The sequence below is a fragment of the Eptatretus burgeri genome, chromosome 11 (genome assembly GCF_056783735.1).
Source record: "Eptatretus burgeri isolate ZD-2024b chromosome 11, Ebu_testis_v1, whole genome shotgun sequence".
NCBI classification, from domain to species: Eukaryota; Metazoa; Chordata; class Myxini; order Myxiniformes; family Myxinidae; genus Eptatretus; species Eptatretus burgeri.
Window position 1 is genome coordinate 14,303,805 of NC_140971.1, and position 16,375 is coordinate 14,320,179.

Here is a 16,375-nt window from a genome sequence, read left to right on the forward strand (position 1 = left end):
TCTTTCTCTTTCTCTTTCTCTTTCTCTTTCTCTTTCTCTTTCTCTTTCTCTTTCTCTTTCTTTCTCTTTCTCTTTCTCTTTCTCTTTCTCTCTCTCTCTCTCTCTCTCTCTCTCTCTCTCTCTCTCTCTCTCTCTCTACCTCTCTCTCTCTCTCTCTCTCTCTCTCTCTCTCTCTCTCTCTCTCTCTCTCTCTCTCTCTCTCTCTCTCTCTCTCTCTCTCTCTCTCTCCCACCCCACAACAATCATCCTCTTCTCCTCCCAACCCGCCCCATTCTTCCTCCAAACACTCCACCGCACGACCCACTCACTTCCTTTGTCGGCCCTCCCGGTTCAGCATCGCCTCGCCGGTGCTGGGCGTGCCTGAGGCGCTGCTTTGCGAATCGGCGATGGGCGCTGTGCGGCCGGGGCGGGACGGCCACGACCACCGACGTCTCCCCGCAGGGGGGAGGCCGTTCGTGTGGAGGGGTCTCGCTGAGAGGCGTTTGAATCGGCAAGACACGGAGAAGGAAGCGTCGAGTACAAGCGGCTCTCCATTTAGGAGCGCGAAGAGAAAACAGCGGGGATTGCGAACCGAAGTGAGTACTGTGAGGGGAGAGAGAGAGAGAGGGAGGAGGAGGATGTACAGGAGAGGGATCGGGATAGTTGGGACATGGAGATGGATGGGAGATGGACGGACACGGAGAGAGGGGGAAGGAGAGGAGGTGCAGCGTGAGAGGGGAATGGATAGATTGCTTTTCAGTTTCCTCTATTGTACTCCACAGTTAACAATCGTAACCATCGTACTAATCGTGCTGTTCGCTCCCCGCAGGCATCACGGGCCGCCTCCTCAGGCTCCGAGGCGCGTCGGACACACGTCGCCGTGAAGCCGTCGCGCGGCACATTCGTCGCAAAGTTTGAGCGAGTGTTCCCCGTGTGTGAACGGCCATCCGAGGCCGCCCGGACTCGTCGCGGCCACGTGAATGCGGAAAGCTCGGGAGGACACAACGAGCGTCGCCGATCAGCGGCGCCATGGATCTGAGGTTCTACTCGCCCGCCGCGGCCGCCTGCTATCCGGCTGATGGGAATCCCAGCCTCGACCCGAGCCGCTGCGTCCCCACCGCCGGTTATTTGTACCCGAGCGGGAAGGTGAGCGCGCATCTTGAATCCCTCATCGCAAAAGAATTTTGTTAAAAGAAAATTTTTTTTCTCGTCTTTGGTGAGCGCGTTCTTGTCGCGCCAACTTTCCTCCCACTCGTCGAGCCGATCGTGCTCTCGATCCCGTCAGATGCTGAGGCGAAGTCGAATTTGGTTGATGCTGTACTTGCACGGCAAAGCTCTGTAGGAAGAGCGGGTTGAGAGACCACGACACGACGGCTCAGTCGGGAGATTGTTGCCCCCGTCGGGTCTGAGCCGCCTGTTCGTGGTGGATTTGTTGCCCCCGTCGGGTCAGTTTACTGCGATCGTGGCGTGGTGGCGGTAGGGGGCGATGTACTTTGGAGCTTGCCGTCCTTTTGGTGGGGACGTAAAGCCGGCTGAATGATACTACAGCATGTTGTGGAAGGAAAAGACCGAGCGACGTCTCTCGAAAAGAGTAGGCCACCGTGTGCCGGTGCTCTGGCAAGGTTCATCATAGCTCACGGATGAAATGATGCGTTTCATCCAAAAGTTCGATTTGATTATTTTGTAAATTAATGGGATTTCGAATAAATAATATGAATTTCATCCATCAACTTAAGGAGATGTGCAATAAAATTAGCACGAGCTTTTCAGGTCAAATTGCCTTCTCCTCTCTCTGGGTATCCTTGCGAAAATAGATAATCATCATAGTGCATACTCTCTCGCACAGTGTAAAGCCAATACAGTTGCTCTGGTTTTGTCCTTCTGTGCCTTGCCTGTCCAAAAGGACAAAACGTGGACAGACGGGGACAATCAGAAGGAACTATGCCGGAATAAACTCGTGCGGAGCTTTGTTCCATCTCCTCGGAATAGTGACGTCACATTCCCTTGTGATTCGAAACTTATAAAATATCATTGTTAGGTCCCTAGATCGAGGTCTCGAATGTTGTATCTCCTTGGATACTTATACCGGTCTCCTCGGTCCCAACAGGGATATTAGCATTTCGGAACCTGTGGGTTACGTGGAAGAGGTTTTACAGTACGTGTTTCAATATCATGATGTAATCGAGGAACACTTTTTATCAACGAGCGTTGAGGCTCATGGAAGAGCGAAACGACAAATGGCAATGGCTTTACAAACTACAAAATCGTATGGGCAGAGGGGAGAGGAAGAGGGAGGGGTTGACATAAACCTGTGTACCTGTCCTTGTGGAGATGCCCCAAACTTTTCCATTTTGTTTGACCGAAAGCGTGGATGACATGAGAACTTGTTTGTTGGAATTTTGCAAAAAATAACTTTTTAAGCTTTTGGCTCTCAAATGGTGATTGGAGAGGGAATACATGAAATGGGTGGTTCGAGGTCAGGGTGAGAGGAGGGTTGGAGTTGGGTTGGCACTCACATAGATAAAATTATTGAATAAATCTTTCACAAATTAAAAATTCTGCCAAACAATCCAAAGTGATCATTCTGTATGAAGCACATATTCTTCACACTTAGGACGTAAAAAACAAGAGTATGATTCCGATTTAAGGAGCAACTGGGAAAAAATACAACGTGCGTGTCTGAAAGAGATGCACATACATACGTTGTACTTGCATTGGCACTCCCACCCTCCGGCCCTCTGAGCGGGAGTGCCCATCTCGGTGGGTAATTTGCAGTCGTGATACTTCCACAAAGTGATACTTTCTTCGGGAACACACTATGCACTTTGGAAAATTTTTTGTGATTATACTACAACCGTGTGTGTGTGTGTGTGTGTGTCAGTGTATTAATCTCCTCCACAATTCCAAAACCATTAAACCAAGCAGCCTGAAACTTTGCATGCATACTAAGAAAACTCCAAGGAAGTGCAAGAGTGAAAATTGGGTGTGTGGGTTAATTAAAACACCCATTTTGAAGATAATTAATGGCCTTATTTAATTATATCCTTCATCAGGCGATCCTCGGCCACCTTACTGTCTGGGGTCTGAAGGCGTTTCCTGGGTAACCTCTCTGAGGTCTGAAGCCGCAATGTTTTTTGGCCTGCTCAAGCATGTATTGACTTGGAACAGGCCGCAACGATTTCTTGACGACAAAGTTATTTTTTTTTCACTTTCTTCACTCATATTGTCGAATGCCTGTTCATCATAGCTACGAATCGCTGGGTATATTGCAATGTTTATAAACGTCTGGAAACACCAGTGTTCGTGGCTTTATTTCATTTACACATATGAATAACAGAGAATCTCTTAAATTCACCAGAATTACAAAATGTAAGTTGCACATTTGAAAGTATCAGCTGTTCTGACTCCTCAAAAAAGTGTTGATGTGTCTAATTCGGACATTGCACAGGCTGGTCCGGGTGCATAGTTGTACCAACGTCAATTAGTAATCGCTTGCCAAGCCAGGCATTCCGTTGGAGTGCTTGAATGCTGAAGCCACGTTCAATGTTTGTCTACGTGAGTATCAAAGTAAAATATATTTGATAACGCCCGATTTCTGAGCCGTGTGACATATTAACATGTTTTCTAAATTACCGAGCCAAATTTTTTCCACCCGTCACACGCAGCTGTTTATAAAGAACTAGATGACCCGTGAACCCGTTGTGTTCCCGTTGTGTTCCCGTTGTGACAGCGGTTGATGAAATTTTTTTTTATCTTGCCAAAATGAAGTTTTTGCAAGATATGTTAGTCAGCTTGTATGTTTTTTTTTGTTTGTTTATTTTTTTTTTGTTTGTCTGTAATCACGTATAAAAAATTCTGCAGAGCACAGTTATCATTGGAAATTTTTGTAACTTCGCATATCAGAGTCTTATAGAGGTCCCTTTCAGCGCATAAAATTTTGAAGGTCAAGGTCAAACAAAGGTCAAGGTCACTTTGTCGCAAATCAGGGGAGTCGACAAAACCCTTATTTTTTGAGTAATTTTGATCGGATCGTCTTCAAACTTCATGGGAATATAGTTCATGGTCTGGCGCTCAGCTGATTAATTTTTGGTGGCGGTTGGCCTTGACCTACATGGTTAGCGCCTAAGGTCAAACATATTTGACCCCAAGGTCAAATTTTCAAGTTTTAGGAACCATATCGTGTAGTACCTCAAATTGAACACCTCGATGAGTGCTTTCTAGATATGTCAAGCTTGAGACATTATGACGTCATTTGGTGACGTTATGAGGCAAACGCATATTTTTCATGGTTACTCTGTAGAACGATTCTCATCGGAATCTCTCGTAGGCAGATATTCCTCAAGGAGTCGCTCCTGGTGGATAGCAGCTCTGTTCACCTCAGTGTGACCTTAAAGAAGTCACACTTGGTCACCTTTTGGCAAGATACGGGTCACCCTGCAGGTGACATTGGTTTATTAATTTTTTTAAATATTATTTAGTGTCAAACGTTAACTTGAAGAAAATTTGAGCATTTACCTCAGGAGTCATCGTTCAACGAAGCACACGTCTAAACACAGTTTTATTCATTAACGAACACGGAAGTATTAGATCAAAATGGCGATGTTTATTTTATGATTAAAATAAATCATTCTTTGTCTATACTAAATGTTTGATTTTTAAATGAATCATTTCAAGAAAAAAAAAGATAGCTCCAGCGAACTATACTGCTGAGGTTGTTTGCATTGATCAAATACTCCCGAAGAGTACTTGACTGAATCTGGAATTGATTTTTTAATAATTTTTTTTGCTGCCCGATTTGAACGAAACTTGATACTGCACACCGCAGGAGAATGGTGAGTTAGGTGACACTAAAATTTTTGCACTATCATGTACTGTTTTGGCTGTATTTTGGGAACATACATACATACACACACATATATATATATATATATATATATATATATATATATATATATATACATATACATATACATACAGGGTGAGTCAGAAGTAGCACCCGATTTCTATCAGTTGATTGTTTGCCATTTGTATTACAGTGTACAAGAAGGTAGAAATAAATGAATGACATGTTTATCTAACTATCTATTCAAGAAAAAATTATTACGGAACTGTACCAAGCTGTTTTACTTGCAATTTTCAAAGTGCCCTGCCTTGTTATCGATGCACAATTGCAGCCGAGCAGGCACAGAGCGGCACACACGTCTGCAGAGGTCGATATCAATTTCCTCAAACTTTGCAGTGATTTGAGCCTTCAATTCCTGAATGGTACGAGGCTTTTCACGATAAACAAGGTCTTTCATGAGCCCCCAAAGAAAGAAATCTGGAGGTGTAAGGTCTGGGGAGCGTGCCGGCCACTCGATCAGACTGCGGCGGCCGATCCACTTTCTGGGAAAGTTTTCATCAAGCCACTGATGAACATAACCTCCATAATGAGGTGGAGCTCCTTCATGCTGGAAATTAACAGTCCTGATCTTGTACCCTGGGCCAAAAGAAGGTTTGCAGCATATCCAGGTAAATTTCTGCAGTGACAGATCCCTCAAAGAAAAAGGGTCCAATTATCCCTAATGGAGATATGGCTGCCCAAACTGTCACTCCAGGTAAATTTACCTCTTTCTCAACCGTCACTCTTCGGTTATTCGCAGCCCAGTAGACACAATTGTGTCTGTTAATTGTGCCATTAAGCAAAACAAAATCAAAAATAAATAAATTACGAAAATTAATAATCTGCAAGACAATTATTAACAACATGACTTCCCAGAAAGAATCTGACAGCCGAAAAAACAGAAATCGGGCGCTACTTTTGACTCACTGTGTATATATATATATATATATATATATATATATATATATATATATATATATATATATATATATATATATATATATATATATATATATATATATATATATATATATATATATATCTTCTTCTTCTCTCTGAAGAAGAAGAGAGGATATATATATATATATATATATATATATATATATATATATATATATATATATATATATATATATATATATATATAATAGAAGATAGATAGATAATGTTTGTGATCATAACCTTGAAACGTCTCCATAAATGTAACGTTGTTTTTCGGTGAAAGCTGCTCAAGGTCTCTGGGTTGTATGCAGTACGTACTGTAGTTGGTAATCACACTGACTCCAACCTGCCGATTCCCCAAAAATTGCCGATATCGGCCAAGCACGTGTGTGTGTGTGTGTGTGTGTGTGTGTGTGTGTGTGTGTGTGTGTGTGTGTGTGTGTGTGTGTGTGTGTGTGTGTGTGTGTGTGTGTGTGTGACCGCTGTTTCTCAACAACCACTGGTCCGATCTAATTGAAACTTGCCAGGTATATTGCTGGGGACCTGAGTATGTGCCTTTTCAAGTTTTGATATTAATCGGAAAAGTGGTTCCCAAGTTATGGCCATTTATTTACCAAACCAATGACAGGACACGTTGCTGCATAGGCGTGGCCGATGGGGAAAGGGTGCCATTTAGTTACCAATGACAGGGCACGTTGCTGCGTAGGCGTGGCCGTTGGGGAAGAGATCCTCAGCCGCGTTCTCCATTACGGGTTACAATGTACGAACTTCCGGATAGTGATGACTTACTGTATTCTAATAATTTCTCGATTTCTTATGCGCATTTATAGATAAACACAATGCCCCAATCCAGTCGTTTACGAGAGCGAAAGAACGGCCTGTGTGGTTGTTTTAAAGGGGTTTTTTTTGGTTTTTTTTTGCACGTACAGCCACGCACGTACGGGCACGCGAGAGTGAAGCAACGGCCTGTGCGGTTGTTGTTTCTGGCACGCGGTTTGAAAGTTTTTTTTTTTTTGCACGTACGGCCACACATGTACGGGCACGCACTAGTAATATTAATGAGAATAATAATAATAACATGTCTGTCATATATGTGTATAAAACCGTAGTTATGTCAGCGCTTGCCCACTGTTCTCATCACTGCTCCTTCACCCATCACACTCCCTTCCCAGTGAATTTCAGTTGATAAACTGTTGGATTGAATTGATATGGTGTAGATGAAATGCAGGCTTGATAGGCCAAATGGTCTCCTCCTGCTTCCAAGTTCCTTATGTATTCTTGTCTTTTAGCTTTTGTAATGTTCAAGTACACGAGAGCACTAGGTTTTGTTCTTGGCAACCTTGTAAACGTGCAATTGACAAACTTCATTTCATTTAAGTCTTATGGGAAAAATAGTTTTGGTTCAAAAAAATGTTGGTTATTCATAACTAGCTGAATTAAACAATATTTGTAGACACTTTATATAAATAATGAAATACAGGCTGACAGATACTGGACCTTTTACATTAGAAAGGAGGTCGTTACGAGGGGTCGTAACGAGGTCGTCAAATTACTTCATTGATGAGGTGCTCTGCTCTTTTTTTTGTTTTTACTTACACGTGATCTCGTGTTGTACGTGTGTGTGCTTGTTGTTTTTGTGTTTCCGGGGCACGAACATGGCTGGTTTCGTGTCCGGATTGGGCATGATAAGGTGTTGGTTGTGTGAGTGTTGAGGTTCTCCTTGGGTGTTGTGCACATGTGGATGTGATGTTTGGGATTGGATGTTTGTTGCTCACCTTATCCAGCCGTTTACACCATCCAGTTTTCGCCATTTACATTAGAGGTGTGTATTGTGTGGGTATGTCCACCGTCTCCCCCAGTTCGGCCACCCTCCCGGCTCTTCACGTGCCACGCTTCCAAAATCAACTTGTGTCGTTTGTTAGATGTAGTATCTCGGACAAGGGTCCCATCAAACTCAAATTTATGGCCAGATTGCAGGCAATGACGTGCTATGGCTGACTGGGTCACCTTTCCAAGCCTAATTGCTCTATCATGTTCATCTAGCCGTTGTTTCAAATTCCTTCCAGTTTCACCATTGTAGAATTGGTCACAGTCTTTGCATGATGAATGGTAAATGACTCCAGATTTATCACCAGTTGGTATTGGGTCCTTCAGTTTTGAAATGACATTACGGATGGTGCGGAGAGGTTTGTAGGCTACGCCAATCCATGTGCCACGTACTATCCTGCCAATCCTCTCAGAAATCCGGGCCTTTCTGAACCGCATGTGCCTTACCTCCTCTAATTTGAGGGTACAAATTCCAAACTTCCTATTTCCATAGGTGTGGACGGGGTGACGGAGATGCTTTGAGGGGATGGGGTGGGGGCTGTAGAAAGAGGAAACATGAAGTGGAGAGAAACTGATTAGGGGGACATATAGAAAGGGTGGGGTTGGAAGGACGTGAGCTTGGCGGAGATGCGGGGGATGGTACTCATAACACGGAGGGGTTTGACACCATCAAAGGACGTGATGGGGAGTTGATTGTCGTGAGCAGATAACCTTTGCAAACTGGACTTCTCAACATTTCCAAGCTGGACATATGGAGACAAGGATCATGGAAAAGGTGGAAATAGTTTTCTTTGAATGCACGCAGGAAGGCATGGTGCTGTTGGTTTGTAGGTATGGGAGTAGCGTTGAAGGACCAAGCATTTAGGTGAGATGGAGGCTTGGAAAATAATCCTTGCAAACACGAAGAAGAGGAATAAATCATAATGAGGAAGAACACATGATGTGCTCATAATGGAGAAATAAGGAAAGTGAAGCATTAAAAAATATATTTAAAATATTTTAAAAGGAAACAGGAAGAAGCATTGCATTCAATGAAGATTCTGTTTGGAGATATTGAGAAAAGGAAGAGATAAAAAATGAAGTACAAGAAACACAGGCAGAAGGAAGTGCAGGCAAATTGGTTTCATGTTTTGTAGAGAATAAATTTTTTTATCTTTTTTTGAAGCGAATAGGGGGAATTGGATAAAGTTGAGAAGGCTGAAAAGACAACACTTGGGAGAAAAGACATAGAATGAGAAATATGGGGTCAAAATATAGACAGAATTTGCACGCTGGCTATCCGACTAGTCGGCCTGAGCAAACAAGAGCTCAAATTCGACAACACAGCACAACAAGGTACGATTTAACATGGAAAACTGGATAAAAACACAAACAGCAACACAGCGTTCAAGTGCATCAGTTATCATCTAACCTATGTGGACCACGCTGACCTAACATCCTTGCAAGTATATACAACCTCCAACGTAACAGCATTGTCTTGGCTCAGTCTTGTTCCTTCTATACAAATCCACTCTTATGCTTTGCAAAACCCTCTTCCTTTTGGCAGATGACCACATTATATCGTACAGCGTCCCCATCCCACTGACAGGCAGACTGGAACTGAGTCAACCTCTGCTGATGTTGAATTGATGAGATGCTGGTCTGATAAATGGAACATGACTTTCAATTCTGGCAAATCTCAAAATTTTACCCTGTCACTCCTTAGGCATCATCCAAAGAATCTCTCTCTCTCTCTCTCTCTCTCTCTCTCTCTCTCTCTCTCTCTCTCTCTCTCTCTCTCTCTCTCTCTCTCTCTCTCTCCCCTCTCTCTCCCTCCCTCTCCCTCTCTCTCCACAATCAGCCATTGCAGGAAGTTCATTCTCTTGCAATTGTGAGCCTCACCATTCGCAATGAATTCCCTGTGTCGACCACTGCATACCTGGCCTCCAAAATCATCTACAGGCTCAGCATCTGCTGCTCTAAGTTATTCCTTGAAACATCAGTTCTACTCACAGCCAACACAACTTCTGTCCATGCATAAATGTTGTACTCCCCTTCCCTGTGGGCTGGCATCTCAACATTACATTGACTTTCCTGAAATCCAACACATTCAACATGATTAGCATCTCCAATGATGAGGCCAAAGCACAAGTCCTGTTGTCTGATATCGTAGATTGTTTGGTGACCTCTTTGGTTTTACCGCCTTTATCGATGTTCTCTCAGCTCTCTCACCCTCCCCAGCAAATCCAGAATGCACGTGTTCTTCCAGTAAGCTCTCTGCAAGTTGATCTCCCAAAATGCAGATTACTACTCACCTGCACTCTTTTGTTTCTCTTTTCTCACGTTTGTGGAATTGCTTTCCTGAAAAAATTTCAATGCACTCACTCCATACCTCAAGCAGGCAATGCACTACCATTTTATGTCATCCCCCACCCATACCCACAATGTTCTCTACCCACATTAATCCAACCTCACCTAAACCATCGTTCTTCTGACAGCGAACGGTGTCTCCATCTTTACTCCCTTTCTCCTCTTTTGTAATTCATTCTTTCACTTGATCGTGTCCAACTGTGGCCCTACTCTCAGTGTTATGTCTTTTTACCCTCTTTCACCTCAATCTTGTATTAAAAATATATAAAATATAAATCTTGCAGTGCACTCTATATAAGAGATATACACTCCTGCTTTGTGCAGTGTTTATGCTGAAGTGCATTGTTAAAGTGCATTTTATTTGCTCTATTTAACCGTTCTTGTGCATTATTAATCCATAACTGTGGCTCCTAAAAGGAAAATAAGTGCTCAAGGAATTGATACTAGTGGATAGAAAGGAAAGTTGTATCATTAGAAAGGAAATTAAAAATTCCTGCCTTGCGGATATTGCGCGTGATTTTGGTCTTGCAAATATAATTGGAGATTATAGCCTGGTGTTGGCTTAGTGGTTAGGGTGGTGGCTTGGGATCCCAGGGTCCTGAGTTCAAGCCCTGTTGGCCACTGAATTAAAATACACCAGGAGGTTGAATCAGCCTGTCATGCTTCCGAGGTCGGCAAAATGAGCACCAGTGTACTGGTAAGGGGGACACTGCATCAGCGGCATAGCCGCGTCCCAACCAATGATGCATCCAGCAGCCACAGGCAATATGCAAAATATATATATATATATATATATATATATATATATATATATATATATATATATATATATATTTTGCAATATGCAAAAACAAAGAAAAGATCATGGCATGGCACTCAATCTGTGACACCTTCCAGTGCAGTGCAAAAGTTTGTTAACCTTGTGTAAATTCTGATTTAATTTAAAAAAAAACTTAATTATTAATATGAAAAAAAATTATTATTTTTCATTTGTATTATTAGAGTGGTGTTATTTATTCTTGTTATTATCATTATTATTATTGTTCCTTACTTTATTTATTGTTATTTTCTTCACGATTATTGAGTTTTGGAGTCAAAAAAAGTTTTTGTGGGGATGCATCCCTCCCATTATTTCATTGTCAAAGAGAAAATCACTCCCGATTTACAAACTTTCGCTTCACGAACTACTTTTCAGGAGCACATGGTTTTCGAAAATCGAGACTACTGTATATATCTACAATAAGACCTGGACATTCGCGGTGGATACGTTCCTGAAAATGTCATGAATGTCGAATCCGTGAATGTCAGGGCATTGTTTCAATGGGAAAGAGGGGGATAGGTTCCCGGTGGTTCATGATTCATAAGGGCAAATTTAAAAATTTTACGAACACAAATGCACATCATTACAATTTCGTTAAAATGCTTACAAATAAAAAGATACCAACAACAGCAGGTACTGTTTCCAATTTTTATTTCTGATGATGATGAGATAGAATCCATTGAACTCGGTGAACATCTCTGAAGAGAACGCAGGTGAAGGTGCTGAAGAGTTGTGCACCGAAGGGGATGCAGGTGAGGGTGCTGATGGTGTTGAGGTAGATGGGCCATGGTGAAAAAAAATGGGTGATCGAGAGCTGTATTGCTGAGTGCTGCAGGTTTCTGTGTAGCTCTCTGTGGCAGCAAACCATCATCCAACCCCTTTTTGAACCGGAGATACTGCTCCATCACTGAGTCGGTATCTTGAAACCTGTCAGCTACTGCCCTCATATCCTGCAGCATCTTACCCAGAAAATTGGCGGTCAAGTTGGGCCTCTCCACCTCTTCCTTCTCTTCACTGCCCTCCTCCTCCACCTCATAAACCTTGATGATGGCCACCAACTCTTCCTCAGTCAGCTCCTCATTTTGCGAGGTGATGAGCTCCTCCAATTTGTCAGGCTCCACATCGTCAAAGCCTTCCTCTTCCCTCTCCAGTGCCAACCCGGCAATTTTCCGCCTCTCTTCTGTGGTGCTGGGAAAGCCTCTGAAGTCGTTGACTTCATGTGGCCAGAGATTTTGCCAGCAAGCGTTAATGGTGGAGGCTTTGTCTTTGATGTTGCTGATGCAGTGCGCAATGTGGAAGTCCTTCCAATATTTCTTGATAGCAAGTTCGGGGTCGGACTCCATAGCATCCAAGATGTGAAGGAAGGTGCAGCATGTGCAGTATGTTTTCAATGGGGAAATTACCCCTCGGTCAAGTAGTTGGATCAGGGAGGTGGTGTTGGGGCAAGAAGATGACCTCGACATTGGGATGGACCACCTTCAACACATTGGGGTGGCCAGTAGCGGTTTCCACCAGCATGGGGGCCTTGAAGGAGAGGTTCTTTACTGCTCGGTACCTCTCCACTTGAGGGAGGAAACAGTTGTGGAACCAATCCATAAAAATGGCAGCTATTACCCATGTCTTTCTGTTGGCCATCCAAATCCAAAATATGGACAGAGTTTCCTTTTTTTTGCCCTTGAGAGTATGTGGTTTGGGGAACAATACAGCATTGTTGGCTTAATCATGCAGTCCCCTTTGGCGTTGGCACAGAGGAGAAGAGATATCTAGTTCTTTGCAGCCTTGAACCCTGAAGCTGCCCTCTCTTGCTTCGAGATGAAAGTTATTGTGGGCATTTTCTTCTCGAACAGGTCATCTCGTCTGCATTGAAGACATGTCACAGTGCATACCACTTCTCCTCTATGAGCTGTGCGTGTTGAACAGGGAAAGTTACAGCTGCTTCGTGGTCCACTGAGGAATGCTCGCCTGTGAGCTTTACATTGTGGAGTTGTACCACTTCTTGAAATGATCAAATCATCCCTTGCTGGGTTGGAAGGGACTGGGGCCACTCATATCCCCATCACTCATACCCACATCACTCATGTGTGCAGCACATGAGTGATGTACCAGCCAGATGATCTTACATGCACTTTGCTTTTCATGAATCAGATTTCCATTTTAGGGTACGTTTTTCGGGGTATTGTCGTCCACCCACACATTTAATGCCTTCTCCATTGCTTTGATGTGAATGTCCCTGACCTTGATAACCACTTTATTGCTGGGTACTGCGCAAGTTGTGACACTTTCGCGAATCGCCTTCTCGTTTTTCTTTATGTAGCGCATAGTCAACTCGTTCACGCCATAATACCTGCCCACAGAGGCCGCACTCTCACCTCTTGATAGTCGGTAAGCAGCTCCACATTCTGGCTCAAGCTCATGACTTTTTTTTTCGGCCTCTTGGGAGCAGAAACATCTGCACTACTCATATGCTTAGGACACATGATCGAACAATGTGCGTAAAGAGTCCATGAGTGCGAAGAATCACAGCAGGTCAAGGCAGCAGGATGAGAAGAAAGAATGAGACTTGGGGCACGCTGCGCATAAGTAGTCATGCAGGGGCTGTGGGAAGATGGAGGAGGGTTGGGGAGTGTGACCATTGGTGGTGGGGGATGGTGATGGGGGATGGTTTCCATACATGAGTAGCTGCTTTATGCGCGGTTAGTGGGAGAAGGTTTTCAAACTGTTTTATGCATGTGGCTTTTTGGAAATTGTTTTCTTCGTGGCAGGAAGTACAGTAGTTTATATGCGGCTGTTGAAGATGGTTTAATAACTGTGTTATGCGCGTGGCTGCTGGGAGATGGTTTATGTGTGGCTGGTGGAAGATGGTTTATGTGTGGCTGGTGGAAGATGGTTTTAGAGCTGTTATGCGCATGACGAGTAGGAGATGGTTTATGTGCCTATGAAAACCGTGAATACGCAAAGCACAGGGTTGAGAATGTAGAATTAGGTCACATTTTATGAACCGCGAATACGTGGGGTCCGCAAATGTCAAATGTCGGGGTTTCACAGTGTATAAACTAGGCTGATAGTAGCATTAGCACAATGTCACGACGTCTTGCATACACAGCTTTGTGATTGGTCGACTGATTAGGCCCACCACAGATATATCTGGGAGGAGGTTAACAGGAAATTTGCTCTTGACAAAAGCTAGTAGAGGCACGGGTAAACCCTGTGTTGCTGAGTCATGTAATACAACTCGAGGTTAGAGCACTTACTTATTATGGATTATGTGGATACATGAAATTTGATGAAACTCTGTGCGGATGTCATCTTCAAATTTATTGGCAGGACATCTGGCCTGACACCACCCTCAATAATTCTAAGCAGGAAAATCATACATCTGCCAGGTTGGTGCTATGCAAAGGTATCAGCCTACAGGGCAGTACAACCTAGCAGTACTATATAACCACAATGTATTTTATATGCAATTGAGCATGAGTTGGCATGTCTTTGCTTCATGTATGTAACCACAGTTTGTAACCACTTCATGTATGTGAGGACTTGGGGTTGAGAACTTGTTGGTGGGAGTTGAGGAGTTGAAGAAGAATCATGTGCTTTTGAAATGGTCTGGCACTCTGCCCGGCTCAGCAAACTCTCTTCCTATACTATCCAAGGCCATCTCCACTCGTGGCTTGCGGACTTTCCCTTCTGTCGCAGCCAACGTGTGACCCTAAATGGAGTTCTCTCATCCCCTCTTCCTGTCCAAGCTGGAGTTCCTCAAGGCAGTATTCTGAGCCCTGTTCTTTTTCTGGTTTTCATCAAAGATCTCTCCGACTCTGGAAAATCCTCTTTATCTCTTTGCTGATGACTCCACCCTCTGCCGTACCATCTGTCATCCCTCAGATCTGCAAGCAGCAGCTTCTTCGCTCTCTGCAGATCTGGATAAAATCACAAACTGGTCCAACATGTGGAACATGTCTTTCAACTCTGACAATTCTCACACTCTCACTGTGTCTCTCGGAAAGGACCGTGTGGAATCCGCCCCTCCCCCCAAATCTACTTTCTCAACAATCCTCTTGAAGAAGTCCTTTCATTCAAGCTTCTAGGTCTCACTATCAGCCATGATTTTTCCTGGGTAAGCCACATTTCCAAACTGGCTTCCAAAGCCAGTCACTGACTGGGCATCCTCCATCATGCAAAGTCATTTCTCGGCCCACCTGAGCTCCTGACCACATACAAAGCTTTCGTCAGCAGCCTGATGTAGTACTGCTCTCCCCTCTGGGCTGGTGCTCCCGCCTCTCACCTTTCTCGGCTTCACGCTGTGGAAACCAAGGCATTTAGGATCATTGGTATCTCCCATGATGAGGCTGAGTCTGTGGGCCTCTCACTGTCTTTCTGTCTTCTACAATCTCCTCTCCAGTCTTGCCCCTCCCCCCCTGCTCTGTCTGTGATATGTGCCCCCCATATTTCCGCAAAACGCTCAAGGTCACCAGCCACCCCCTTCTGGTAAAACTATAAAAATTACAAATCACTGCTCACCTTCACTCATTCATTCCTCTTTTTTCCTGCCTTTCGAACAAACTCCCACTCTTTCTTTAATCCCACTCTTCCCGCCAGGTCTTCAAAATAGCTGTTCACCACCACCTCTTGTCTTCCCCCATCCAAAACCATGATCTTTTCTACCCCCATTAATCCACCCCAAACCCACCACCTTCAAATTCCTTGTTTTCCTTCCTGAAAGTTCCCTGTTGTGTAAGGTTCTGAAAGTCCCTGTGGTGTCCATCTTGTTTACCCCGTGCACTCCGCCCCATCCCTCTCCTTTCCCCAGATCTCCTAATGTCTCTGTTCCCCACTGTTTTGTCCTTCCCTCTCCCACCCCTCTTGTCTCCTGCCCCCCTTGTTGTGTGTTGTGCGTGTTAGCTGTCATACGAGCCTGGACAATGTATACAAAAAAAAGAAAGGGGGAGAAGAGGATAGTTGTGGTTGGCGGGGGGGGGGGAGACAGGGGGAGAGACATGGGGAGGGGGTGGGCAGAGCATAGACATAGTTGAGAGAGGGGAGTTGAAGCTTTGGGGAGTGGTTGAGGACTTGAGGTAACAGTTTACATCATGCGGAACCTCTGTGGGTCCCTATTTTTTGCAAGCAATATTGCAAGGTGGTTGCACTTGGGAAGATTTTCATGGTTTTATAAAACATCAATAGCTCCGTTTGTTTTGGCTTAAGTGGTGACACATTCTCCATGTTCATGTTTATGGTGTAGCGTTGTTCCTGGTGGCATTAGGTATTGCAAGTCGCAATCCAACAATGTAAACTAATAAGTGTGTGTGTGTGTGTGTGTGTGTGTGTGTGTGTGTGTGTGTGTGTGTGTGTGTCATCCATAACTCTAAAACCATTAACCAAGCAGCCTGAAACTTTGCATGCATACGAAGGGAACTCCAAGGAAGTGCAAGAGTGAAAATTGGATGTTTGGGTTAATTAAAACACCCCTTTTGAAGATAATTAATGGCCTTATGTAATTATATCCTTTATCAGGCATTCCTCGGCCACCTCACTCTCTGGGCTCTTAAGGTGTATCCTGGGTTACCTCGCTGGGGTCTACA

At 44.0% G+C, this 16,375-nt stretch overlaps 1 protein-coding gene across 3 annotated transcripts in view; it reads left to right on the top strand.

Annotated features, from left to right (window-relative positions):
* The first annotated feature begins 441 nt into the window (after nt 1–441).
* LOC147016544 (TOX high mobility group box family member 3-like) overlaps nt 442–16,375 on the top strand; it is a 177,924-nt gene continuing 161,990 nt past the window's right edge. For 2 of the 3 annotated variants that reach the window (XM_085845282.1, XM_085845284.1), the window contains exons 1-2: nt 442–575; nt 809–1,125. In XM_085845282.1, the coding sequence (XP_085701408.1) occupies nt 1,009–1,125 (117 nt within the window). In that variant the 5' untranslated portion in view covers nt 442–575; nt 809–1,008. Of the gene's footprint in view, nt 576–608; nt 702–808; nt 1,126–16,375 lie in introns of those variants that run through there. The other variant, XM_085845283.1, reaches the window with a different exon arrangement.